Below are 15,578 nucleotides of genomic sequence, written 5' to 3'. Positions count from 1 at the left end.
ACTGAGCATTCTCAGAGATAAAAACAGCTCATACCCTTTCTATCACTTCATCCATAAACATATTCAACATCAAGGGTCATATAAAATATTCATGTTCAGAGCAATCATACAATACAAAGCAATCATACAATCTTTCTCAATGAAACTGGTATAGTCAAACACCATTTCATACACAAATAACTTACCTATACAAAAATTTTATGTAGGAATCATTTTCAATCAGTATAAAATCACACCACTCAGCCAACAGTGTAGTGAGAGCCAACTCAGCCTGTCGGCAGTGAACAATTCCATACCTGGGAACAAAACAAATACTTCAAACAGAATTTATGGGTAAAAATCTAGTCTAAATTGAATGATGTACAGAAATGAAGACTGTATGTTACCTGTCTTTCAGCTTGTTAAAAAAAAGGGAAAATCTTAAAACTATCTAATTTTTCACAATTATGGCCAAAATATCAATAGAACTGATTAAAACAAACCTTCCACTTGCACTGGTTACATGCAGATTCTTCGGGAGAGGATGATCATGCTCCAATATAACTCCTATTCGATGAGTGTGCATCCACTTCTGCCATATGTTTGAGTCCAGCATACATACAGGTTTCCAAAATGTAGTAAATTGTGGAAACTGGTCACTGTAAAACAAAGAAGCAAAGTTTCATGGTTAAACTTATCTACAAAACATTACTGGTGATTACACAACAATAAAAAGATGCAGCATGATGATATATAAATGCTTTACTGAAATTTTTTCTTATTATACATAATTGCAATGAAGGTAGCGACTATGAATATGTACATGAGTAAATATGTATATGTCTGTGCATGTATATGTATGTATACGTTGAAATGTATATGTATGTATATGTGCGAGTATGGGCATTTATGTATATACATGTGTATGTGGGTGGGTTGGGCCATTCTTTCGTCTGTTTCCTTGTGCTACCTCGCTAACGCAGGAAACAGTGACAAAGTATAATGAATAAATAACATAACTGCTGTTTCCCACATCAGTGAGGTAGCACCAGGAAAGAGACAAAGAATGGCTCATCCACTCATATACACATATATATACATAAACACCCACACACACACATATACACATCAACATATGCATAAATCTACATGTGCATATTCATACTTGCTTGCCTTCATCCATTCCTGTCACTACCCCAGCCCCAAAGAAAACAGCATCGCTATCCCCTGCTCCAGCGAGGTAGTGCCAGGAAAACAGACAAAAAAGGCCAAATTCATAAACACTCAGTCTTTAGGTGTCATGTGTAATGCACCAAAATCACAGCTCCCTATCCACATCCAGGCCCCAGAGACCCTTCCAAAGTTTATCTCAGACGCTTCACAAGCCCTGGTTCGGTCCATTGACAGCACGCAGACTCCAGTATACGACATCGTTCCAATTCACTCTATTCCTTGCATGCCTCTCATCCTCCTGTATGTTCAGGCCCCAATTACTCAAAATCTTTTTTACTCCATCTTTCCACCTCCAATTTGGTCTTCTGCTTCTCCATGTTCCCTCCAGCTTTGACATATATCCTCTTTGTCAATCTTCCCTAACTCATTCCCTCCATGTGTCCAAACCATTTCAACATACCCTCCTCTGCTCTCTCAACCACACTCTTTTCATTTCCACACATTTCTCTTACCCTTAAATTACCTACTTGATCAAACCACCTCACACCACATATATCCTCAAAAATTTCATTTCCAACACATCCACCCTCCTCCATACAACCCTATCTATAGGTCAAGCCTCGCAACCATATAGCATTGTTGGAACTGCTATTCCTTCCAATATATCCATTCTTGCTCTCCGAGATAATGTTCTCTCCTTACACACGTTCTTTATTGTTCCCAGAACCTTTGCCCCCTCCCTTACCCTGTGACTCACTTCCGCTTCCATGGTTCCATACACTGCCAAATCCACTCCCAGATATCTAAAACACTTCACTTCTCCAATCTTTCTCCATTCAAATATACATCCCAATTAACTTGTCCCTCAACCCTAATGAACCTAATAACCTTGCTCTTATTTACATTTAGTCTCAACTTTCTCCTTTCATACACTTTTTCAAACTGTCACCAACATCCGCAGTCTCTCACCCGAATAAGCCACTAGAGCTGTATCATCAGCGAACAACAACTGACTCACTTCCCAGGCCCTCTCATCCACAACAGACTGCATACTTGCCCCTCTTTCCAAAACTCTTGCATTCACCTCCCTAATAACCCCATCCATAAACAAATTAAACAACCATAGAGACATCACACACCCCTGCCGCAGACCGACATTCACTAGGAACCAATCACTTTCCTCTCTTCCTACAAGTACACATGCCTTACATCCTCGATAAAATCTTATCACTGCTTCTAGCAACTTACCTCCCACACCATATATTCTTAATACCTTCCACAAAGCATCTATATTAACCCTATCATATGCCTTCTCCAGATCCATAAATGCTACATACAAATCCATTTGTTTTTATAAGTAATTCTCACATACATTCTTCAAAGCAAACACCTGATCCACACATCCTCTACCACTTCAGAAACCACACTGCTCTTCCCCAATCTGATGCTCTGTACATGCCTTCACCCTCTCAGTCAATACCCTCCCATATAATTTCCCAGGAATACTCAACAAACTTATGCCTTTGTAGTTTGAACACTCACCTTTACCCTCTTTGCCTCTGTACAGTGGTACTATACGTGCATTTCACTAATCCACAGGCACTTCACCATGGTCAATACATACAATGACCATCCTTACCAACCAACCAACAACACAGTCACCCCCTTTTTTTAATATATTCCATTGTAATACAATCCAAACCCACTGCCTTGCCAGATTTCATCTTCTGCAAAGTTTTCACTACCTCTTCACCAAATCATTCTTCCTGACCCTCTCACTTCGTACACCATCCCAACCAAAACACCCTTTATCTGCCATATCATCAAACACATTCAACAAGCCTTCAAAATACTCACTCCATCTCCATCTCACTCCATAATTATCTGTTATCTCTTCTCCACTTGCTCCCTTCACCAATGTTCCCATCTGTTATTTAGTCTTACACACACTATTTACCTTATTCCAAAATTTGATGATACTCTTTAACCCCAACTCTCATCTGCCCTCTTTTTTAACTCGCACCTTTCTCTTGAACTCGTCACTTTCTCTCATACATCCACAGTCATTTGCACTAATTCCCGGCATATATCATCCACATGCCTCGCTTTCCTCTTTCACTAATAACCTTACTTCTTCATCCCACCACTCACTACCCTTTCTGATCTGCCCACCTCCCATCTTTCTCAAACCACAATCATCTTTTGTGCAAGCCATCAATGCTTCCCTAAATACATCCCATTCCTCATCCACTCTCTTCACATTATTTGCTCTCATCTTTTGCCATTCTACACTCAATCTCTCCTGGTACTTCCTCACACAAGTCTCCTTTCCAAGTTCACTTACTCTCACCAATCTCTTCTCCCCAATATTCTTTCTTCCTTTCTGAAAGCCTCTGCAAATCTTCACCTTCACCTCCACAAGATAGTGATCAAACATACCTCCAGCTACCCCTCTCAGCACATTAACATCCAAAAGTCTCTCTTTTACAAGCCTATCAATTAACACAGTCCAATAATGCCCTTTGACCATCCCTCCTACTCACGTCTTTTTTCAGCACACAAATTCACAAGCTCTTCACCATTTTAATTTACAACACTGATCATCCCAAGTACACCAAATATACCCTCAATTGCAAAATTACTCACCTTCACATTTAAATCACCCATCACTAAAACCCAGTCTCGTGCATCAAAGCGGGTAATACACTCACTCAACTGCTCCCAAAACACTTGTCTCTCATGATCGTTCTTCTCATGACCAGGTGCATAGGCACCAATAATCACCCATCTCTCTCCATCCACTTTCAGTATTACACATAACAATCTAAAATTTACTTTCATACACTCTATCACATACTCCCACAACTCCTGCTTCAGGAGTATTGCTACTCCTTCCTTAGCTCTTATCCTCTCACCAACCCCTGACTATACTCCCAAGACTTTCCCAAACCACTCTTCTCCTTCACACTTGAGCTTCGTTTCACTCAGAGCCGGAACATCCAGATTTTTTTCCTCAAACATACTACCTATCTCCTTTTTTCTCATCTTGATTACATCCACACACATTCAGACACCCCAATCTGAGCCTCCAAGAAGGATGAGCACTCCCCGCTTGACTCCTTCTTCTGCTTTCCAGCCTCCCACTCCCGTCCCCTTTAGTCGCCTTCTAGGACACATGGGGAATACGTGGGAAGTATTCTTTCTCCCCTATCCCCATGGATGCATTAGAATAAAAGGCAACATCTGGAAGGTTAATGTAAATATTTTGAGTCCTAATCAAGCACAAGGACTGCATTTCTGAAAAATGTTATGTTGATCAAAATAATAAAACAGGAAAATATCAATGAAAATTCACACAAATGCTGATGATACAGCGCTGGTGGCTGATTCAGATGAGAAACTGCAGTTGGTGACTGAGTTTGGTAAAGTGCATGAAAGAAGAAAGCTGAGAGGAAATGTGAATAAGAGCAAGGTAATTAGGTTCAGTAGGATTGAGGGACAAGTCAATTGGGAGGTAAGTTTGAATGGAGAAAAACTGGAGAAAGTGAAGTGTTTTAGATATCTGGGAGTGGATTTAGCATCAGATGGAACCACAGAAGTGGAAGTGAGTCACAGGGTGAGGAAGGGGGTAAAGGTTCTGAGAGTGCTGAAGAATGTGTGGAAGGCGAGAACGTTATCTTGGAGAGCAAAAATGGGTATGTTGGAAGGAATAGTGGTTCCAACAATGTTATATGGCTGCGAGGTGTGGGCTATAGATAGGGTTGTGCGGAGTAGGGTGGATGTGTTGGAAATTAAGTGTTTGATGAGAATATGTGGTGTGAGGCGGTTTGATCGAGTAAGTAATGAAAGGGTAAGAGAGATGTGTGGTAATAAAAAGAGAGTGGTTGAGAGAGCAGAAGAGGGTGTATTGAAATGGTTTGGTCACATGGAGAGAATGAGTGAGAAAAGATTGACAAGGAGGATATATGTCAGAGGTGGAGGGAATGAGAAGAAGTGGGAGACCAAATTGTGGGTGGAAGGATGGAGCGAAAAAGATTTTGAGTGATCTGGGCCTGAACATACAGGCAGGTGAAAGGTGTGCAAGGAATAGAGTGAATTGGAATGATGTTGTATACCGTGGTCGATGTGCTGTCAATGGATTGAACCAGGGAATGTGAAGTGTCTGTGGGCAAACCATGGAAATTTTTGTGGGGCCTGGATGTGGAAAGGAAGCTGTGGTTTTGGTGCATTACACATGACAGCTAGAGACAGAGTGTGAACGAATGTGGCCAATGTTGTCTTTTCCTAGCACTTCCTCGCGCATGCGAGAGGGGAGGGGGGTGCCATTTCATGTATGGCAGGGTGGCGACGGGAATGGATGAAGGCAGCAAGTATGAATATGTACATATTTATGTATGCATATGTATGTATACACTGAAACTTATAGGTATGTACATGTGCGTGTGTGGGCGTTTATGTATACACGTGTATGTGAGTGGGTTGGGCCATTCTTTCATCTGTTTCCTAGGGCTACCTCACTAACGTGGGAGACAGCGACTTAGTATAATATAATAAAATAACTATAATTGTGTACGTGTAGGAAGAGAGGAAAGTGATTGGTTCTCAGTGAATGTAGGTTTGCGGCAGGGGTGTGTGATGTCTCCATGGTTGTTTAATTTGTTTATGGATGGGGTTGTTAGGGAGGTGAATGCAAGAGTTTTGGAAAGAGGGGCAAGTATGAAGTCTGTTGTGGATGAGAGAGCATGGGAAGTGAGTCAGTTGTTGTTCGCTGATGATACAGTGCTGGTGGCTGATTCAGGTGAGAAACTGCAGAAGCTGGTGACTGAGTTTGGTAAAGTGAGTGAAAGAAGAAAGTTAAGAGTAAATGTGAATAAGTGCAAGGTTATTAGGTACAGCAGGGTTGAGGGTCAAGTCAATTGGGAGGTAAGTTTGAATGGAGAAAAACTGGAGGAAGTAAAGTGTTTTAGATATCTGGGAGTGGATCTGGCAGTGGATGGAACCATGGAAGCGGAAGTGGATCATAGGGTGGGGGTGGGGGCGAAAATCCTGGGAGCCTTGAAGAATGTGTGGAAGTCGAGAACATTATCTCGGAAAGCAAAAGTGGGTATGTTAGAAGGAATAGTGGTTCCAACAATGTTGTATGGTTGCGAGGCATGGGCTATGGATAGAGTTGTGCGCAGGAGGATGGATGTGCTGGAAATGAGATGTTTGAGGACAATGTGTGGTGTGAGGTGGTTTGATCAAGTAAGTAACGTAAGGGTAAGAGAGATGTGTGGAAATAAAAAGAGCGTGGTTGAGAGAGCAGAAGAGGGTGTTTTGAAATGGTTTGGGCACATGGAGAGAATGAGTGAGGAGAGATTGACCAAGAGGATATATGTGTTGGAGGTGGAGGGAACGAGGAGAAGTGGGAGACCAAATTGGAGGTGGAAAGATGGAGTGAAAAAGATTTTGTGTGATCGGGGCCTGAACATGCAGGAGGGTGAAAGGAGGGCAAGGAATAGAGTGAATTGGATCGATGTGGTATACTGGGGTTGACGTGCTGTCAGTGGATTGAATCAGGGCATGTGAAGCGTCTGGGGTAAACCATGGAAAGCTGTGTAGGTATGTATATTTTGCATGTGTGGACGTGTATGTATATACATGTGTATGGGGGTGGGTTGGGCCATTTCTTTCGTCTGTTTCCTTGCACTACCTTGCAAATGCGGGAGACAGCAACAAAGCAAAAAAAAAAAAACTATAATTGTATGACGAAGTTGCAAGAAATAAAGTCACTTACAATGAATGATGATGATTACGTGCTTGTGGTTAGGTTGATAATGTGTCTGGAGGATTCAGGGTTAACTGTTTGTGAAGGACTTCATATAAATATAATATGTACTAAGCATATAATGTTACATAAAGATATATTCACAAGGCTGGCTGACCAGCTATCTCAAAACTCTTTTAACTCAAATTTTCAAAGCATTTCCCTTTAGATCTAATTATCTGGATAATACTAGAGACGAAAGTCTTTTGAATGGTATAGCCATGTAAACACAAGAGATAATAACCTGGTTAAGAACACATACAATAATGGAGTCAAAGGAATAAAGACAGTTGGTAGGAAGCAGACAAGATGAATGAATGCAGAGGGAACTAATGAAGGTTGGAAGATTTCACATAAAATGATTAGGGATCAAATGCAATGGAGGAATGAGTAGAAAGGTACTGTGAATGGAAATACTGGTCTCAAAACCTAATAACTAAACTCAGTGCGCTACAAACAATGGCAGACTTACAAATAAGGCTGGATATAAGCTGATAATGTGTACGAGTGATTTCCGAGGTTGTACATACCTGACCTACCCTACGTAATTAGAAATGGAGTTAATGATAATAAATGAATAGAAGGACGAATTTTTCCAAATCATGAAAAAAGAAAACTGATAGCCAGCACTATACCATATTTCTATTTGTCTGCACTTTGACAAGTGAATTTTTTTTCCAGTAAAGGTTTATACATTTAAGCATTTTCAACTAGGTAAAGGTCCACACACAAAGGAAGGCTTAATTATCATCTAGTCCAATCACATCTACCCAGATATTTTTTTTGTGTTGGTATATGGTTTCTTTTCCACAACAAAAATACATCTATCATTTCCTACCTACCCTCCCCCTTTGCATATCTACTAAGGGCAACCCTCATTCTTTGCACATTCCTCTTTCTTAAGAAAAGTGGAAGGAAATGGTGACCATTTTACTACATAACTACCATAGTAATACAAACAAATTCTTCAGTACATGTTCTAATCTATGTTCATTACAGTGTGGGGGTAAAATAATAAGTGGGATTCTCCATTTACCTCTAACTTTAAACACAAATGAACGTAAACAGTAAAAACAGAAGAGTACAAATACCTAAACTTCCTTTCAAAAGAAAGCACATCAGTGTAATCTTCTTACCTAGTAGCATCAGATATGGAACTAATATGTCCAGGGTTCCGATAGAATACAGGATGGCCACTCTTAATGCAGTCAGGAATGGTGTAGTACGTAGGATTTGATGCAAAGGACTGAAGTCCAACTAAGAGCATATCAGTATCACGAAGATGTTGAAGAGTACTCCAATACTTGGCTACCATGCTTTGACGATATTTGGAGCGAAACTGACGATGCACATCACTTGTCACATCATTGAGAAATTCATAGGTTGCTGAGGATTTGAAAAAGACAATGCATCAACTATAATCAGTATTCATTCAATAAATCAATGAGAAGCTTTCCTGAAACTTACATTACAATGCAGAACAAAAAGTATATTGAGAATGTTAAACCTTCCTCATACGAATATAGATTTGTTACTCTGCCTTTATGTCCATGTGACATAATAGTCCAGTGGAATCACAAAGACTCCCACTCAAACCATGCAGTATGGTAGATACATAGTGTCATGGTTCCTTTATAAATTAAGTAAAACTCGAACAGAACCTGGCAAATGCCATTATAGTGCCCTTGAGCACTTTATCCCATGAGCAGAAATATGATCCCACACTTCTTAACATTTCATAAAAGAGAAGTAGTTGAAAATAATTTTTGGTCATTTTTTGTTTCCTCTCACTCTTTCCCTCCCTGTCATCATTACTCCCTTCCTAATCTACTGGAGTGGAGAAATATGACTCCCACACTTTTGAGAATTTCATATAAGGGAAGTGGTTGAAAATAACTTTTAGTCATATCTTGTTCCCTCGCTCTCTCTCCATCACCATTATTTCCTCTCCAAACTAACAAAGTGGAGAAAAATTACCCCACACTTCTTAACATTTCATGCATGGGAAGTGGTTGAAAAATCATTTACTGTCATATTTTGTTCATTCTCTCTTTTTGTCATTACTCCTTTCACAATCTAACAGGATGGAGCAGGTATGTAGTCTCTGCAACATCATTCACACATCCTCAACCCATGCCCAGTATCTTGAAGTGAAATAAGGACTTCCACACTTATAAAACCACCTCCTACTTTTCCACTTTAGAGAGCTGGGTGACCTGTTAATGGAGACAGAAGTCTCCATTCATACCATTTCCATAAACAAAATTCTTCCACAACATTCGATACTCAGTCACTTCTCGAACAACTTCCTCTGCAATGTCCCTAGCACGTACCATTTCTCTCACAACATCTATCTATTACTATGCATGATCTGATAATTCCCCAGCCAACCCTCTCCTTGACCACATATTATGCACACTGCCCATCACATTCCTTTTTACCAAAAGCAAATCAATCGTACTTTTGTTTATCCTATGCTTTCCAGTGTCTGTACCAAGTGTTTCAGAACATCTTTCTTTAAAGTACATGTTGGTAACATTCATTCCTGTTGACACATAAAATCTAACTATTTTTCAACCAGTTTCATTTGTAACAAGGATGCTGCACACACCTATCACTCCCTTTTCCACTTTGTACCTGACATCCATTCGTCACCAATCACACAATTTCTCCCCTGGATCTACAACCTCCACTGCTCGTTCACAATCTCTCCAGAAGGTATACTTGACCTCCACTTCATCATTACATGGTAGATGACAGGTTAGCCAAGGAAATTTACTGTAGTATAGCTGAAGTTAAAAAGAGGAATGAGAACATGGAAAAAATGGATGAATAACGAGAAATCGATTAAGGCTTGATATTGACATAAGGATGCAGGAATGATGTAGGACTAGATGTAATGGAAGCAATCTGCATGAGGAGTTGTGACAATAGAAATGTTGCTTATATCTGGCATCACCTTTATGTGCATGGTGGGAATAAAGAGCTTATATAAGTGATTTGAATGACTTTATATAACTGATTCACTCTATGAAAACTGGGGAGTAGTTAACAATGACATACGTGTTTTCTTCTTTTCTTTCATACTTGACAGAAGTTTCCCGTGTTAGCGAGATAACGCCAGGAACAGACAAAGAACGACCACATCCAATCACATCCATGCTTGAGCTGTCAAGTGTAATGCATCGAAATCACAGCTCCCTATCCACATCTAGGCCCTACAGATCCTTCTATGGTTTACACCAGACATTTCATATGCCCTAGTTCAGCCCACTGACAGCACGTAGACCCCACCATACCATACCGTTCCAATTCACTCTATCCCATTCAAGCCTTTCACCCTTCTGCATGTTCAATCCCCAATTGCTCAAAATCTCTTTTACTCCATCCTTCCATCAACAATTTGGTCTCCTGTTCTTGTTCCATCCACTTCTGACACAAACGCACTAAATCATTTTCTCATACATATTCATCAGTTCCTGCGTTTGTGAGGTAGCATCAAGAACAAAGGACTGAGCTTGAATGGGAAAATCCTCACTTGGCCCCCTTCTCTGTTCCTTCCAATGTTAAAGTAAAAACTGGAAGGAAGGATTTCCAGTCCCCCGCTTCCTTCCCTTTCAATCACCTTCTACAACATGCAGGGAATACGTGTGAAGTATTCTTTCTCCCATATGCCCAGGGGTAATAATATCTATTCATTTATCATACTTAACCACTGTTTCCCTCATCAGCAAGGAAACAGAGGAAGAATGGTCTAACCACTCATTATTTATTACTTTATTATACATAGTTGCTGTCTCCCGCGTTAGCAAGGTAACGCAAGGAAACAGACGAAAGAATTGCCCAACTCACCTACCTACACATGTATACACATAAACCCCCACACATACACATATACATACCTACACATTTCAACGTATACATACATATACATACACAGACATATACACATATACACATGTACATATTCATACTTGCTGCCTTCATCCATTCCCGTCGCCACCCCACCACACATGAAATGGCACACACACACACACACACACACACACACACACACCCGTGCGCATGAGGCAGCGTTAGGAAAAGGCAACACAGGCCACATTCATTCACACTCAGTCTCTAGCTGTCATGTGTAATGCATCCTTTCCACATCCAGGCCCCACAAAACTTTCCATGGTTTACCCCAGACACTTCACATGCCCTGGTTCAATCCACTGACAGCACGTCAACCCTGGTATACCACATCGTTCCAATTCACTCTATTCCTTGCACACCTTTCACCCTCCTGTATGTTCAGGCCCTAATCGCTTAAATTCTTTTTCACTCCATCTTTCCACCTCCAATTTGGTCTCATTCCCTCCACCTCTGACACAAATATATCCTCTTTGTCAATCTTTCCTCACTCATTCTCTCCAAGTAACCAATCCATTTCAATACAACCTCTTCTGCTCTCTTAACCACACTCTTTTCATTACCACACATCTCTCTTACCCTTTCATTACTTACTCGATCAAACCACCTCACACCACATACAGTCCTCAAACATTTCATATCCAACGCATCCACCCTTCTCTGCACAACCCTATCTATAGCCCATGCCTTGCAACCATATAACACTGTTGGAACCACTATTCCTTCAAACATACCCATTTTTGCTCTCCAAGATAAAGGTCTCACCTTCTACACATTCTTCAATGCTCCCAGGTCCTTCGCCCCCTCCCTCAACCTGTGATTCACTTTTCCACATCCAATTTGGTCTCCCACTTCTCATTCCCTACACCTCTGAGACATATATCCTTTTTTGTCAATCTTTCCTCACTCAATCTCTCCAAGTGACAAAACCATTTCAATACACCCTCTTCTGCTCTCTCAACCACATTCTTTTTATTACCACACATCTCTCTTACCCTTTCATTACTTACTCGATCTAACCATCTCACACCACATACTGTCCTCAAACATTACATATCCAACACATCCATCCTCCTCCGCACAACCCTATCTATAGCCCATGCCTTGCAACCATATAACACCATTGGAACCACTATTCCTTAAAACACCCATTTTTGCTATCCGAGATAAAGGTCTCACCTTCCACACAATCTTCAATGCTCCCAGATCCTTCGCCCCCTCCCCCAACCTGTGATTCACTTCTGCTTTCATAGTTCCATCCGCTGCTAAATCCACTCCCAGATATCTAAAACCCTTCACTTCCACCAGTTTTTCTCCATTCAAACTTACCTCCCAATTTACTTGTCCCTCAACCCTACTGAACCTAATAACCTTGCTCTTATTCAGATTTACTCTCAGCTTTCTTCTTTCACACACTTTACCAAACTCAGTCACCAACTTCTGCAGTTTCTCACATGAATCAGCCACCAGCACTATATCATCAACAAATAACAACTGACTCACTTCACAAGCCCTCTCATCCACAACAGACTGCATACTTGCCCCTCTCTCCAAAACTCTTGCATTCATCTCCCTAACAAGCCCATCCATAAACAAATCAAACAACCACGAAGACATCACACACCCCTGCCACAAACCAACACTCTTTGGGAACCAATCACTTTCTTCCTATGCGCACACATGCCTTACATCCTTGATACAAACTTTTCATTAACCACTCATACACTCATATCTAAACATAAACGCCCATACACGCACATATGCACACATATACACATCAACATATACATACATATACATACACTGACACATACATATATTTCTTTCTTTTCTTCCAAACTATTCGCCAATTCCTGCATTAGCAAGGTAGCGCTAAGAACAGAGGACTGGGCCTCTGAGGGAATATCCTCACCTGGCCCCCTTCTCTGTTCCTTCTTTTGGAAAATTAAAAAAAAAAATAATGAGGGGGAGGATTTCCAGCCCCCCACTCCCTCCCCTTTTAGTCGCCTTCTACGACACGCACGGAATACGTGGGAAGTATTCTTTCTCCCCTATCCCTATATATATATATATATATATATATATATATATATATATATATATATATATATATATATATATATATATATTTTGGTGCTAACAGACTCTATGTAATTAAGGTTACTCAACAAGTGGAAGGTCACCTTTGACAAAGTTGTACCATTAAGAGTACAGTTTTGTTAAATAACTCATCACTCCAAACGAGTCTACATTTCCCTGCAACTGGAAGTAGCACAGCCTTGTGGGATGCAGGAGACTTTAAAAAGAAGCCTTGGAAATTGGTCCTAGGGTAGTCATGTATGAAATGAATATCAATATAACACTTTATGACCTATGGTCCTGACTGGTGGATGTGGCAAGCTTTCCGAGTGCTGCAGGACTTCTGGGGCAGGAAGGTATGGTAAGATTCATTCTGTATATATGAAGAATTAACGAGGCAAAACAACAATCCATGCTAACACATGAATATATTCACACTTGCTGCCTTCATCCATTCCCGTCAATACCCTGCCACACAGGAAATAGCCCTCCCCTCCTACAGCGAGGTAGGGCCGGGAAAAGACAAATATGATATAAAACATATGTAATATATATGATATACATAACATATACAATATAAAACAGAACATACCTCTTATGTGAAGTGAAGTGAGTCAGTTGTTGTTTGCTGATGATACAGCGCTGGTGGCTGATTCATGTGAGAAACTGCAGAAGCTGGTGACTGAGTTTGGTAAAGTGTGTGAAAGAAGAAAGTTAAGAGTAAATGTGAATAAGAGCAAGGTTATTAGGTACAGTGGGGTTGAGGGTCAAGTCAATTGGGAGGTAAGTTTGAATGGAGAAAAACTGGAGGAAGTAAAGTGTTTTAGATATCTGGGAGTGGATCTGGCAGTGGATGGAACCATGGAAGCGGAAGTGAATCATAGGGTGGGGGAGGGGGCGAAAATCCTGGAAGCCTTGAAGAATGTGTGGAAGTCGAGAACATTACCTCGGAAAGCAAAAATGGGTATGTTTGAAGGAATAGTGGTTCCAACAATGTTGTATGGTTGCGAGGCGTGGGCTATGGATAGAGTTGTGCGCAGGAGGGTGGATGTGCTGGAAATGAGATGTTTGAGGACAATATGTGGTGTGAGGTGGTTTGATCGAGTAAGTAATGTAAGAGTAAGAGAGATGTGTGGAAATAAAAAGAGTGTGGTTGAGAGAGCAGAAGGGGGTGTTTTGAAATGGTTTGGGCACATGGAGAGAATGAGTGAGGAGAGATTGACCAAGAGGATATATGTGTCGGAGGTGGAGGGAACAAGGAGAAGTGGGAGACCAAATTAGAGGTGGAAAGATGGAGCGAAAAAGATTTTGAGTGATCGGGGCCTGAACATGCAGGAGGGTGAAAGGCGGGCAAGGAATAGAGTGAATTGGATCGATGTGGTATACCGGGGTAGACGTGCTGTCAATGGATTGAATCAGGGCATGTGAAGCGTCTGGGGTAAACCATGGAAAGTTGTGTGGGGCCTGGATGTGGAAAGGGAGCTGTGCTTTCGGGCATTATTACATGACAGCTAGAGACTGAGTGTGAACAAATGGAGCCTTTGTTGTCTTTTCCTAGCGCTACCTCACACACATGAGGGGGGAGGGGGATGTTATTCCATGTGTGGCGAGGTAGCAATGGGAATAAATAAAGGCAGACAGTATGAATTATGTACATGTGTATATATGTATATGTCTGTGTGTGTATATATATGTGTACATTGAGATGTATGGGTATGTATATTTGCGTGTGTGGACCCCCATACATGTGTATGGGGGTGGGTTGGGCCATTTCTTTTGTCTGTTTCCTTGCGCTACCTCACAAACGCAAGAGACAGCAACAAAGCAAAATAAAATAATAAATAAATACCTCTTATGCTGTGGCCACCCCCTTGATGGGAGTTCCCAGTAGGAACAGGTGTCAGAGATATATAGATATATAGATAGAACATACCAGATGCACCCATCAAACAACAGTTGGCTTACCCTCAATCCAAACTTCAGTGCTTACAGTATACTGTGTTGGAGGCCAGGCAGCTCTAATGTGATATTCAATAAAAATTGAGTATTTCCAAGGCAGGACCAACACCAACTGAAAATTAGAAAAAAAAAGTATTCATCATAAGAGAATTATTACTGCAAAGTATGAGAGGTTAAACGATTGTAGCCTTACACCTAACTAGGGTACCTTCAGCTAAGAATTAATATCAAATGTCTAAAAAAATATGTTCCACTAGAAGCAACAACATCTGCGAAAGAATACTGTTACATTCTTAATCTTCACAGGGGAAGGAAAAGACAACTACTTAACTCATGATTGAAAAGAGCAACATGAAAATCATTTTGGCAACAGTTCTGAATATGAATTAAAATGCCAAGTGAAGATTCAGTATATGGCATAGTGCTTCAAATCCAGGGACCAGAGTAAACAAAGAGACAAAATCAAAATAACACTGAAAGGACAAAATTAGGCATGTTTGAAGGTATACTAGTGAGTTGTTGTTTGGACGTAAGGCATAAGCTATAGATGACAATGTACAGAGGAGAGTGCATGTGCTGGAAATATAATGTGTGAGAACAATATATACAGTCAGGAGGGTTAACTGAATAAGTAATAACAGGGTAAAAGAGAAGTGTGGTAATAAGAACA

At 40.7% G+C, this 15,578-nt stretch overlaps 1 protein-coding gene across 1 annotated transcript in view; it reads right to left on the bottom strand.

The window, feature by feature from the left end:
* The window catches only part of LOC139761194 (KICSTOR complex protein SZT2-like), a 388,469-nt gene that overhangs the window by 349,295 nt on the left and 23,596 nt on the right, over positions 1 to 15,578 (bottom strand). The window contains exons 9-12 of the mRNA XM_071685224.1: positions 14,915 to 15,020; positions 8,095 to 8,344; positions 483 to 638; positions 186 to 296 (exon numbers count right to left, since the gene is read on the bottom strand). Coding sequence (XP_071541325.1) covers positions 186 to 296; positions 483 to 638; positions 8,095 to 8,344; positions 14,915 to 15,020 — 623 coding nt within the window. The remainder of the gene's footprint in view (positions 1 to 185; positions 297 to 482; positions 639 to 8,094; positions 8,345 to 14,914; positions 15,021 to 15,578) is intronic.

This window comes from Panulirus ornatus, chromosome 39 (genome assembly GCF_036320965.1).
Source record: "Panulirus ornatus isolate Po-2019 chromosome 39, ASM3632096v1, whole genome shotgun sequence".
In the NCBI taxonomy this organism is placed as follows: domain Eukaryota; kingdom Metazoa; phylum Arthropoda; class Malacostraca; order Decapoda; family Palinuridae; genus Panulirus; species Panulirus ornatus.
This window is presented reverse-complemented; position numbering and strand designations above follow the sequence as displayed.